Raw genomic sequence first — 13,138 nt, 5'->3', positions numbered from 1 at the left:
CTCAAATTGCACAACTTCATTTTTGTCATACTGCATATTATTTTTCTTTTTATCCATTCTTCTTATTTCGGTTTTATTTTACCCATGGTAGTTTTTTTAGAAATACGTGAAACTGTTCTACTTTGTACTGTCCTGTATATATGTGGAATGACAAAGAAGAACCACTCTATGTATTTATCCGTCTAGCCAACCATCTACCTAATTTTCGGGCTGTTGTGCTTGAAAAACTGCAGAAATTTGGGGATCATGATGTTAAGAGGCCGATCCAGCATGTCGCTGTCCAGGATCTCGGCAGAGTCCTCACAGATCTTCTGCAGGGCCCCGAATGCTCCCTGAAGACAACATGAAAAAAATACAAAAACATGTGAGAGGAAAAAAAATAAGACTAAAATGTAAGCACAGTAAAACTACATAACTCAGCTATAAGCAGCAAGTCAGACGGGTTGCATTCAATGTTTAATCACAGCTACATGATGCAGAGACTGCAGCCATGAAATACTGAGAGGAAACAGATTTCAATATCAGGGGACTTGCTTTGAGACCGCACTGTATAAATGTTCCAAATATTTAATTATGTTGTAAATTCATATGTATTCTGCTCAACAGATGTTTCATGTTCCTCAATAGGATTCACCTACTTCTCCCACAATAACCTTCAAACGGTTGGCAAGCAGCGCTCAGACACACCTCACTGTTAATATTAGGTGCTTGGCAGATGTTTAGTATGCAGCCTTACAATATGCTGCCTACTCTAAAAAAAGCAGCCCGGAGAAGCAGACCGCTCCGACACCGACACTGTGTGAAATATGTTTCCATGGAAACCTGCTCCCATGTCAGGTTTCCTTTTAGATGACAGATACAGAGCGGGCAAAAAAAAATGTGGGGGATGTAACAAGACGGAAAGGGTACGGTGTCAAGGTCACAGACACACCATGGTGGAGATGGTGCCACTATATTGCAGTTTCACTCGCAGACGTACAGCAACAAAACTGGGGAGGGGCAGCTTCTGGAAATGTCACTGTGGAGCTGACAGAAAAAAATATCGAGAGGTCCTTTGACGTGCATGACATTTACTGGAGAGGAAAAAAGAAAGAAAGCGGATTAAGATGAGGTATAGCTGCTCTTCCTATATGAAAACAAGCCGCTTCCAGTGAAGTTGGACCATTAAAGAAACATACGAGTAGGAGTGGAGAAAAAGAAATGGGAGAAATGGGAAAGGGGAGGGTAAAGAGCGTAGTCCCCTTGGCTGCTGCAAGTGAACGTCATTCAGAGCAGGAAAGAGTTTATGCAGGCAACTACAAGCTGGACCAAGAGAAATAAGTGTTCAGTAAACTGAATAGCCCTGGAAATCCAAAGAATACAAGAGTATTGATAGAGAACTCAAATACGCCGGTGACCAACATAAGCACGGATGATATGAAACTGACCTTTACAACTCAGCTGCAACCAACACGCCAGCTGCCATTAATCAAAACAGTGAAACTGTCCAGACAAGACCTATATTAAGCCATCCCCCAACCTTACACCTGCTCCTTCCTTTTTATAGAGCCTGCGAGGCAGGGAGTGGTGGTAACACATACCCACATGAGTTCGGCCTGTTCGACCAAAAACTGATCTGAAACTACAAACACAGATGCATTAGTAGGACTGAAACTTATACCAATTTCAAAGTGCTAAAGATTTCTTTCTTTGGATCACTTTACACTCACATTTTTGGTAAAAACACAATGACATCACATAGTACCACTGAGTCCAAGCTGACATTTTACATCTCCATTCATTGTGCCAAACCTCTGTGGCTATGTGGGGCCCTGTTGAGCTGGAGGCTATTCAAGGATCTTCACGTTGTAGGATGAAAATAAATGCACAACACCTACATGTTCACTCTTGAACTCAAATAAGAACAGCAAATGTTTCTCACTGCTTGAACCTCAAAGCACACTTGGTTTAGAAACTGCACACTCGTCAATAAAAATTTGCCAAACATAGACATGAAAGCACAAGCAGTTGTGGCAGTGTATTATTTACAGATGTGGATCACTGCAGACATAATTGCAAAGGTGCACAGGCACACAGCTCACATTCACCTGATGGTTGTCCCAAATCACTCTGTTCTTGTATGCACAAATTGCAAAACAGTATGTTCCAGGAAGCATCTTATTTTGCTAATCTAACAAATCTAGATTTTCCAACAATCATAATGTTTTTTCCCCTTTTTACGATGGCATTCCTAAGGGAGACACTGCAGCTCCTTGTCTGTCTGTGTCATGTGAATTGCTCTCTGCTCTGTGATCACATATCAAACAGCTTTTAGTGTACAAGAGAAAACTGTGCAGAAAGCAGCTGAAAACACTAGTGCCCAACTTTTACGATGGTGACAGCAAAGCACAAAGCAGGAGAACAACCCTTTTCCCAAAGTTTTAACCACATGATTAACAAGCAGGATTACCAGCGGCCCATTTTAAAACAGAGTGAACATGCTAATGTTTAGGCTAGCGCTTTGGCGAACTTGCTCTATATGCAACAAACAGTAGCTGTGTGCTGACCTGCAGAAACTTTAGGTTAAGGATTTAACCCCGGTTCTCTGAAACATGAGTGAGGTATCTCACTATGGGACACGCCTCCAGCGCCTGTCCCCCAGAAGCTCTATTACATTACGCCAGTCTTGACTGGCAGGCGGAAGTGACGTCCGCTCCCATGGGAGGACTTCCTCCCAGTATAAAAGTCGACGTCACGTAGGTGATCTTCAGTTTAATAAGCACACCTCTTCCTCGCTCCCTGCAAGGAGGGTGATCTGGTGAGATACCTCACTCATGTTTCAGAGAACCGGGGTTAAATCCTTAACCTAAAGTTCTCTTTCAACATTCGTTTCGGTATCTCACTATGGGATATTTCTGCTCCCGTATTGCCAGATAAGCTCACTCGAAGACCAACAGATTGCATCTTGCATTCATGGCAATGTGGAACCCACACCCAGAACTGTGTGAGCCAGTGTGGGCCTGGTGGCATCCAGTTTATAGAACCTAGTGAAGGTGTGAGGGGTCGCCCAGTTGGCAGCCTCACATATTTCCTCCACAGGTATACCCTGGAACAGTGCCCAGGATGATGCCACACCACGGGTGGAATGAGCCCGCAGACCTGCAGGGGGTGCAAGGCCTCTGCTCTCATAAGCCATAATAATAGCCCCCACTACCCAATGCGAAAGACGTTGCTTTGTGAGAGGCTTTCCTTTATGTGGTGAAGCCCATGACACAAACAGCTGCTCTGATTTACGAAAATCTGCAGTTTTTTTCACATATAACCGCAGAGCTCGTACTGGGCAGAGCGTATGCAGTCGTTCATGCTCCTAAGAGAATGGTGGTGGGTAGAAAGCCATTAATTCAAGGGCAAGGCATGGCAGAGCCGTAGCAACCTTAGGTATAAAGGCAGGATTAGGTTTCAGTAAAACCCTTGACTCACCCAGAAACTGCATGCAGGACGGGTTAACTGAGAGCGCTTGAATGTCACTCACACGCTTAGCAGAAACCAGAGCAATCAATAAGGCCGTTTTAAAGGAAAGCACTTTGAGCTCAACCTGCTGCAACGGTTCGAACAGTGCACGTGAAAACGCATCGAGTACCATAGGTAAATCCCATGAAGGAGTGAGGCTCCTCGACACTGGACGGAGCCGTCGTGCACCTTTCATGAATTGACACACCAGGGGGTGCTGCCCCACTGTTTTGTCACCAAAGCCAACGTGACAGGCTGAAATAGCAGCCAGGTACACCTTCACAGTGGTAAAAGCCAAGCCTTTATCCAACAGTGCCTGCAGAAAAGTTAAAACGTCCGACACAGGGCTTTGCATTACGCTCACCATAGGTTTTGTGCACCAACCCACGAATGCCTGCCATTTACCCTCATACACGTTACGCGTGGAAACGGCCCTTGCATTTTGAATTGTGTCAATAACGCTCTGGGGAAGCCCACTGCCAGCCAGATTTAACCCCTCACATGCCAGGCCCATAGGGCCATGCGATCTGGATGCGAATGAAATATTTATCCGCGTGCCTGCGTCAGGAGATCTCTGCGGAGGGGAAGCCGCCATGGCTCGCCGTGTAGCATCTGAAAAATCTCCGCTAGCCAATGTTTCCCTGGCCAGCGGGGAGCTATCAGAATGAGTGAGTGTTTTCCCTCTCGCACCCTGGCGAGAGTAGGAATGATCAGTTCCAGCGGGGGAAAGGCGTACAGTAGGGCCGGCGGCCATTTGTGCGCTAGAGCATCCAGCCCAAGCGGAGCTTGTTGCTCTGTCAGTGAGAAAAACATCAGACACTGAGCATTTTCCCCTGATGCGAAGAGGTCGACCTCCGCTCGGCCGTACCTCTTCCATATCTGGGTCATCACCTCGCTGTGGAGTTTCCACTCTTTGTAGCGGGGATTGCCCCTTGACAGCAGATCCGCGCCTCTGTTCATTACCCCTGGCACGTGAGTCGCTCTTAGCGACAGCAAGTGTGAGCTGGTCCAGATTATCAGTCTGTATGCCAGCTTGTGTAAATGACGTGAGCGCAGACCCCCCTGTCTGTTGATGTAAGCAACCACTGTTGTGTTGTCCGTTCTGACCAAAACATGGCGCCCTTTGATAAAGGGCAGAAAGTGTCTCAGTGCCAGCATCACGGCCAGGAGTTCCAGACAATTTATGTGAGCTGTCTGTGTTTGTGGACTCCAAACGCCGTTTACCATCATCCCCTCGTGAGTGGCTCCCCAGCCTGTCAGCGAGGCATCTGTGGTAATTACATTCCTCGTCAGGATGGTTCTCATGGTAACGCCGGTGTTGAGAAAACCGGGACGCTTCCACGGGCTCAGCGCGCGTGCACATATGAGAGAAACCAGGACGCTGCGGTGAGCATGGCGTGTGGGGCTCAAGCTGAGTGACGCCACCCACCTTTGAAACGGGCGCATGTGTAGGTGGCCGAGTGTGATGACCGCCAGCGCAGACGCCATCAGACCGAGCAGTCTGAGGCATAACCTGAATTTCACCTGTGTGCCTCTGCGAAAGAGTGCCAGACAAGCCTGAAAGGCTTTTACTCGTTCCGCTGAGAGGCGCGCTCTGAACTCAACTGAATTCAGGGACAGGCCAATGAAGGTGATTGTTTGTACTGGGGTTAAAATGCTCTTTTCCCAGTTTATTGTGAATCCCAGGGCTGTCAGATGTAAAGTAAGCATCTCGGCATGCGTCCTGAGCTCCTCTAAAGACTGAGCTGCAATCAGCCAATCGTCTATATACGTCGCCAGACGCATCCCCCTTTCCCTCAGAGGCACGATGGCTGCCTCGGTGCATTTCACAAACACACGTGGGCTCAGTGAGAGGCCAAAAGGAAGTACCAGGTACTCGTATATCTCTCCCTGAAACGCAAATCTGAGGTATTTTCTGTGAGGGGGGTATATAGGGATATGGAAATATGCGTCTTTCAAGTCTATGGAGACAAACCAGTCTCCTTGACGCGTAAACTTTATCAGAGCTGCGTGTGTTAGCATCCTGAACAAATACCGTCTCAGATATGTGTTCAGAGCCCGCAGATCCAATATCGGTCGCAGACCCCCGCCCCTTTTCGGCACGAGAAAGTATCTGGAGTAAAACCCGTCTCTGCTTTGCTCCTGCGGTACCAGCCGGACAGCTCTTTTGTGCTGCAGGGAAATTATTTCCTCTTGCAGGACGCGAGCGGACTCTCCCCGGGCGTATGACGGTACTATGCCCTTGAAACGGGGTGGGGCTGTCACAAATTGGAGCCTGTATCCCTTGGATACAGTCTTTATCACCCAATCTGACGCTCCACATGCCCGCCACAGCTGAGTGTTGTTTGCCAGTGGACCTAAAGGTGCTTCCGTGTAAACACTGCGCAACACCGGCTGAGGGATCTGCTGTTCCGCTACAACTGCCAGCTGCGCTCGTCCCAGGTCTGCTTCTTCCACAGAAAAAACAGCCTGCTGTGTTAGAGGTAGGGTGAGAGCTCCCCCTTGAGGCCTCATGTGCAGCTGTGGCAAGGGTGGAGCGGGAGCTCCAGCCTGCCGCTGTGCCAAAGCTGGAGCGAGAGCTCCCCCTCGTGGCCTCATGTGCAGCTGCACGGCCATGTCCTGTCCTTGTGTTATTTTAAACATATTTTTCATGTTTTTTTGTTGTGGCTGCGCCCTCGGCTCCAGGCCTGGATGCATGCCAGAAAACAACTTTATTGAACATGTTGTGAAGGGGGAAGGTCGTGTTTTTAGACACTGGCATGTGTTTGTGCACTGGTGTGTGCTTTCTGGCCACAGCTGCGGCTCCACTGAGCTCTCGGTGGCTTTGATCCTCCTCCGCTTCGATCGGCTCTGAACGATGAGCTCCAACGTCGGCTCTGCAGGCCGTTTGAGTTGCCTTGAACGTGGCGTTCTGAACTCGAACTAGGACAGGACGTGTCCTGGTAGGGGGGGTGCAGGTGTCTGGCAGATTCTGCTCTCCCACCCCGAAGACGGCTCCCTAGGTAGCGCGCCTCTTTTTCTTTGCGCTCACAGTAGCGGAAGGGGTCGCTTGGTTCCCCGGCGTTGTCGGGGGAGCGAATGGCTTCCTTCCCCAAGCACCTTTGAGCTCGGTTTGTTTCCCACGGTCCGCTGACTGCGGCTGAGGCTGGCGTTTGGGGATGCGGTAGGCCGGTCGAGCCGCCGCTTGAGCGAACGGCACACGGGGTGCTGGAGGGGGAGGAGGCTGCGCTTTCCTGGGCAGACACAGCTTTAGCGCTTCCCCTTCCCTCTTCTTTTCCTCACAGCGTTTTTGCATGGCTGCCACAGTGGGTCCGAATAAGCTCTTCGGGTCCACGGGGGTGTCGAGGAGCTGGTTCTTTTCCCTCTGAGACAGGCTAGAGAGGTTCAGCCATCTGGCTCTCTCCTGAGTGACCATCAGGGCCATGGCTCTCCCAGATGCTTGGACAGCACTTCTGTGGAGACGCAGGCATAGGTCTGTCACCACGCACAACTCGTCCCACAAATCGGCCATCGGTGTGCCAGTCATCTGCTCCTGTAATTCCGCTTGGTAAGCGAGGAGAAGAGATGAAGCGTTTAGGGCTTTAACAGATGCAGCCACCGCCTTGTAGCTTTTCTCATTCAGAGTGGACTGAAAAGAGTCAGCTTTGAAGGGAAGGGTGGGTCCTGCCGCTGTCATGGCTGACTTCTGCGATGAGGACAGGTGAGATGCCAGCAGAGGTTCTACGGGAGGCAGATGTGAAAAACCGCCGGCCTCCATGCCCGTCCAGTCCAGCGCCGACCCTCCCAGGGCGGGGTTCTTGGCGGTGAGAGGATTGCTCCAAGACCGGGTCGCTTCCTCGAGGCACTCGGGAAAGACCGGCAACAGCTGTCTGCCGGAGGATTTGGCTCTCGGAAGCCGCTTCCCCTCATATCGAGATGTGGTAGTTTCGGTGAGGGTTTCCAGCCACTCGATGCCCAGCTTCTTTGCTGCCCTTCTGCAGACATCATGCAGGTCCGTTGCCGTCGGGTTTGGGGAACCGCAGCGGCTGGTGTCATCCGTCACCGAGGGCTTTGCAACCGACTGGATGGCATAAGGCCCGCAGTCCAGCTCGTCGTCGTCAGACCCGAGACTGATGGACTCCATTTCAGATTCGGACTCGGCATTAGCAAGAGTACTGAAACCTGGAAGTGCGGCCTCGTCTTCCTCTGGGTCAGTCAGTGGCGCGACAGCGTCGAGCTGATCACCCCAACTGGCTCCAGCCAAAGTGGGCTCTCTCTCATCAGTACCAGGAAGCTCCGGTGGCGGGGGATTGGCTACCCCCATCATAGGATCAACCTCCGACAGGCTAGCTTGGCGTGCTAGCCTGCACCGACAAGACTTAAGGGAGAGCCGTGCACAGTGCTCGCAGCTCGCCGGTGACGCCAACGCGTCCTGGGCATGTTGCAGCCCCAGACACGAAGCGCAGACAGAGTGGGTATCTGCCCCAGCTATGAGATTGCCACATGTGCAGGTTCTAGATGGTGGCTTGACTCTGTTCATGGTGAGAACGAGTGCAAGTTACACAACTTCGTAAGCTCCGTTAAGGTTGCAGCTAGTTTGGTGACCAGTTGCAGCGCTGCTGTTTGGCGACAGACCAGCGTTGAAAGGGACTCAGAACAGTCGAGCACAGTTATTGAGAAGCGCTCGGCGACCGAGTTGTTAGCTCGCTCTGTGAACAGTTAAGCTAGCTCAAGTTACTGTAATGACCGTCTGAGAGGTGCTTCTGGGAGCGAGAAGAGGTGTTAGACTGAAGATCACCTACGTGACGTCGACTTTTATACTGGGAGGAAGTCCTCCCATGGGAGCGGACGTCACTTCCGCCTGCCAGTCAAGACTGGCGTAATGTAATAGAGCTTCTGGGGGACAGGCGCTGGAGGCGTGTCCCATAGTGAGATACCGAAACGAATGTTGAAAGAGAACTCCGGTGCCAATAAAAAAAAAATCTGTAGCTGTCAGGACATTTGGAGAATGTAGCATCTTGAGCGTCACTGGTTAGTGAGTAAGTGTAACACTGAATGTGTAATACTGTATTACAGAAAACAAGTATTCTGAAATGACAAAAACAAATCCTGATCGGTACATCCCTACTCAAAACATTCAGAAATGCGATGTCAGCAATCAAGGAGCACATGATGAAGCTGGAGTCAACAATGTACTTTAGCTAAATGGATCCAGCTTCTCCCCAGCCGTTTATGGTTTACCTATTCTTCCAATCCGAATCAGACTTCGGAAAATTCAACTTTTCATGTATGAATCTGCAAACAAACATTAGCAACAACCACACATCTTCAACTGGATGATAACTGGAGATAAAGAATAGCAAACTAAAACTCAGACGGACAACATAAACCTAACTGAAAATCAAATCTTATGACCTTTTGAAAGGTCTCTTTTTGAAACAATATAAATCCATTATTTATTTATTGCCTCTACTGTTAGATAAAATGTTTTTATGATACTTCTTATTGTTGAATGTGCATCCATTAGGCTGTGCAAAGGTTTCAGAACAGATTAGCTACGTTGTTACAGCAACCCAAGTATTAAGAACAAGAAGTATGAAAAATACATTTTAAAGACATTTAAACCTGGAGGACAATTTGTGCTCAAGCATTAACTTAACCATCTTTAAAATCAGACCTTAAGAAGCTTTACAGCCTCCAAGCTGCTTTTCGAAAACGCATCAACTCTAGTAAAGGGTTTTTACATGTGGTTGCAGTTCAGTCTTAAGCCTAGTACACACACACACACATATAAACTTCAAGATCCTCTGCAGTAAATAGCTGACCTAAATCTAAGACTCTGAATCAGCTTTATAAGAGATGATTGCAGGGCTACCACAAGAAAACATTTTTTTTTTCCTACCACACCTCTGCCTTAAATTTCTGATAATTCTGCTCCCTGAAAGTCATCTTGACATTTCTGCTGTAACGAGTAATCCTGTCAGTCCTCATTAAAAACATTTTAGCATTTCAACATGCTGTGTAGTCTGCGGGTGTTCATCTACATTTAAAACAGCAACCGACATGCCGTATGTAGCTATTTCTAATCTCACCACAACAAATGAGCATTAAAAGTAAGTATTTAAGTAAGAACTGTGAAGCTGATAGGGTGCCCAACATTCAGTTCAAAATGCAAACAACTGAATGACAATGGATTATAGATCAAAAACATGATATGAAATGTATAAAAGCCATTCTGGGTGATTATGTGCAAAATGCCAGAAAACGGGGTCATATGGTTCTGGTTCGGATAGAGACACAGACTGATAATATTGCATGTTGAATAATCTGTGGTAGTAGCTGCTGCTCCAGCTGTGAGGCTGCTTTAAGCTCATCTGGCCAACAGGCTGTCATCCAGATGTTGCATTATACGTGCCCAAGCTCCTCTTTTTCCACAACAAATTAACAAATGAACACATGTGCACACTGGGCATCTTCAGTGAGAAACATTCTCACTTTCAGCCCCTTCCAAAAGCATAGCCCTCAAACTGTTTCACAAACTGGTGCGTAATTGTGAAGTGGAAGGAAAACGGTACGTGCCGTGACTTTTAAACCTCTGTTACAAATATAAGCATGAAAACCCTGCCGCCCCCTTTACTCTAATACCCCTAAATACAATCCAAACCCCACAAAACCCCACAGCATAATGCCCCCTCCACCAAACTTTACACTTGGCACAATACAGTTAGACAAGTACTGTTCTCCTGGCAACTGGTAAACCCAGACTAGTTCATCAGATTGCCAGATAGAGAAGGGCCATTTGGCTATGAAAACCCATTCCATGAAGCTCTGTACACGCTGTTCTTGAGCTAATCTGAAGACCACATGAAGTTTGAAGGTCTGACAGATAAGACGTATTGTAGGATTGACTGTGCAGAAGGTCGGCAACTTCCGGTTGATTCAAACACCTGATTTCAATTATTTGGATGGTTGAGTGAAACCTTTTTGCAATATAGTGTATCTATGCATGTAAAGAAGGCCCAGTGCCTGAACTGTTCACTCTTACCTCACATGTGTTGTAGTCCTCAGAATCCAGCAGCAGACAGAGTTTCGGCAGAAGCTCAGGCCAGTTTTGCAGCTCTCCTTTGGAGGCAATGGTGGTGATGAGGATACCTTTAGAGGAGAGATTGTATAGTTTCACTGGTGAAAGAGCACTAATTTGACTGAACAAACGAATGCAGAAAATACCAAACCAGAGCGCACAGGCATACATTGGGGAGAACAAGTATCTGATACACAGTCGATTTTGCAGGTTTTCCCACTTGCAAAGCATGTAGAAGCCTTTAATTTTTATCATAGGGATTCTTCAACTGTGAGTGATGGAATCTAAAACAAAATTGATTAATTAGCATTTTATTGCATGACAGAATTTCATACATCAGAAAAACAAAACTTAATATTTGGTTAAGAAACCAATAACACATATCAGATGTTTCTGCAGTAGGGATTTTGGACCACTCCTCCATACAGATCTTCTCCAGGTCCTTCAGGTTTTGGGGCTGTTGTTGGGCAATACGGACTTTCAGCTCCCTCCAAAGATTTTCAATTGGTTTCAGGTCTGGAGACTGGCTAGGCCACTCCAGGACCTTGAGAACCTTCTTACAGAGCCACTCCTTAGTTGCCGTGGCTGTGTGCTTCATGTCGTCATGCTGGAAGACCCAGCCATGACCCATTTTTAATGCCCTTACTGAGGGAAGGATGTTGTTGGCTGAGATCTCCTGATACATGACCCCATCCATCCTCCCCTCAATACGGAGCAGTCGTCCTGTCCCCTTTGCAGAAAAGCATCCCCAAAGAATGATGTTTCCACCTCCATGTTTCACGGTAGGGATGGTGTTCTTGGGGTTGTTCTCATCCTTCTTCCTCCAGACACGGTGAGAGGAGTTTAGACCAAAAAGATCTATTTTTGTCTCATCAGACCACATGACCTTCTCCCATTCCTCCTCTGGATCCGCCAGATGGTCATTGGCAAACTTCAGACGGGCCTGGACATGAGAGAAAACCTGAGCTTTTCACACCACAGGAACGTGAAATTGAATTAGCCACAGCTGCAAGGTTTAGGCTTTGCTTTGCAAAAGACAATAAAGCCACAAATCCCTGGACATGCGCTGGCTTGAGCAGGGGGACCTTGTGTGCGCTGCAGGATTTTAATCCATGGTAGGGTAGTGTGTTACTAATGGTCTTCACTGAGACTGTGGTCCCAGCTCTCCTCAGGTCATTGACCAGGTCCTACCCTGTAGTCCTAGGCTGATCCTTCACCTTCCTCATGATCATTGATGCCCCACCAGGTGAGATCTTGCATGGAGCCCCAGACCGAGGGAGACTGAGCATCATCTTGAACTTCTTCTATTCTTAGAATTGCACCAACAGTTGTTGCCTTCTCTTCAAGCTGCTTGGCTATTTTCCTGTAGCCCATCCCAGCCTTGTGCAGGTCTACTATTTTATCCCTGATGTCCTTACACAGCTCTCTGGTCTTGGCCATCGTGGAGAGGTTGGAGTTTGTTTGATTGAATGTGTGGACAGGTGTGTTTTATACAGATAACATGTTCAAACAGGTGGAGTTAATACAGGTAATAAGTGGAGAACAGGAGGGATTCTTAAAGAAGAACTAACAGGTCTGTGAGAGCCAGGATTTTTACCGGTTGTTAGGTGATCAAAAACTTATGCCACACAATAAGATGCTATTAATTACTTTAAAAAAAAAAAGAAATTACACAATGTGATGTCCGGAATTTTTGTTTTAGTTTCACTCACAGTTGAAGATAAAAATTAAAGACTTCTACATGCTTTGCAAGTGAGAAAACCTGAGCTTTTCACACCACAGGAACGTGAAATTGAATTAGCCACAGCTGCAAGGTTTAGGCTTTGCTTTGCAAAAGACAATAAAGCCACAAATCACCTGTTCTCTTGAAAGATTGTTCTATCAACCCGACCTCAACTTGTCGAGCGTTTTACTGGAAAATGATTCAATTAATGTTCCAATCTTAAAGGCAAGCTCAGATCACAGCAGTTGTAAATAAATCTCTCTTTAATCCTTACTCATGTTTCATATTTTAGGAAAAAAGCATTCCTAATGCAGCCATTCTTATTTACAGTTAGCAAGAAATAAATGAATAACGGCCCCCGTCTACAGGAATCACCTTAGATAATGTCTTCACATTGATTTTAGCTGCACTCCCGTTCAAAATGACTCTGAGAATGTTGCTTCACATTGGCAGCATCCGGTTAAGCTGCTGCTAAGCCAGGCAGTCAGAGGCGAGGAGGGGAAGGACAACAGTAAGGGTTGCTGGGATGTTCTGCCAACACTGAGAGAATTAAGCTACAGTATGTCCACACATCCCTGCATGTCATGAACATGTCTGGCAAAAATCCTGGCAGGTTGTATGGGTGTTCGAAGATAGGTTTGTTGTTTGCTGACAAATACAGATGGGTACGCAGGACAAATAAAGAACGGCATTGTTTATATATGCATTTTGAATTTAGTTTTTAAATTGCTGATAGAAAATAAGAAATAGGTATGTCTCCAGTTATAACGTCAAAGAATATTAACTTCAATGTGTCACAACTTTTTATTGCTTCTAGCTACAAAAAGAAAAACCCTGAAAAGATCAAATTTCCTAAACTATCCTGC

At 47.1% G+C, this 13,138-nt stretch overlaps 1 protein-coding gene across 3 annotated transcripts in view; it reads right to left on the bottom strand.

Annotated features, from left to right (window-relative positions):
* Window positions 1-13,138, bottom strand: part of tnpo1 (transportin 1) — a 40,704-nt gene that overhangs the window by 22,074 nt on the left and 5,492 nt on the right. For all 3 annotated transcript variants that reach the window (XR_007039277.1, XM_047372324.1, XM_047372323.1), the window contains exons 5-6: window positions 10,514-10,620; window positions 199-332 (exon numbers count right to left, since the gene is read on the bottom strand). Coding sequence is in view for 2 of the 3 variants with exons in the window: in XM_047372324.1 (XP_047228280.1) it covers window positions 199-332; window positions 10,514-10,620 (241 nt within the window). In the remaining variant the exon portion in view is untranslated. The remainder of the gene's footprint in view (window positions 1-198; window positions 333-10,513; window positions 10,621-13,138) is intronic.

Source organism: Girardinichthys multiradiatus, chromosome 8, assembly GCF_021462225.1.
Source record: "Girardinichthys multiradiatus isolate DD_20200921_A chromosome 8, DD_fGirMul_XY1, whole genome shotgun sequence".
Classification (NCBI taxonomy): domain Eukaryota; kingdom Metazoa; phylum Chordata; class Actinopteri; order Cyprinodontiformes; family Goodeidae; genus Girardinichthys; species Girardinichthys multiradiatus.
This window is presented reverse-complemented; position numbering and strand designations above follow the sequence as displayed.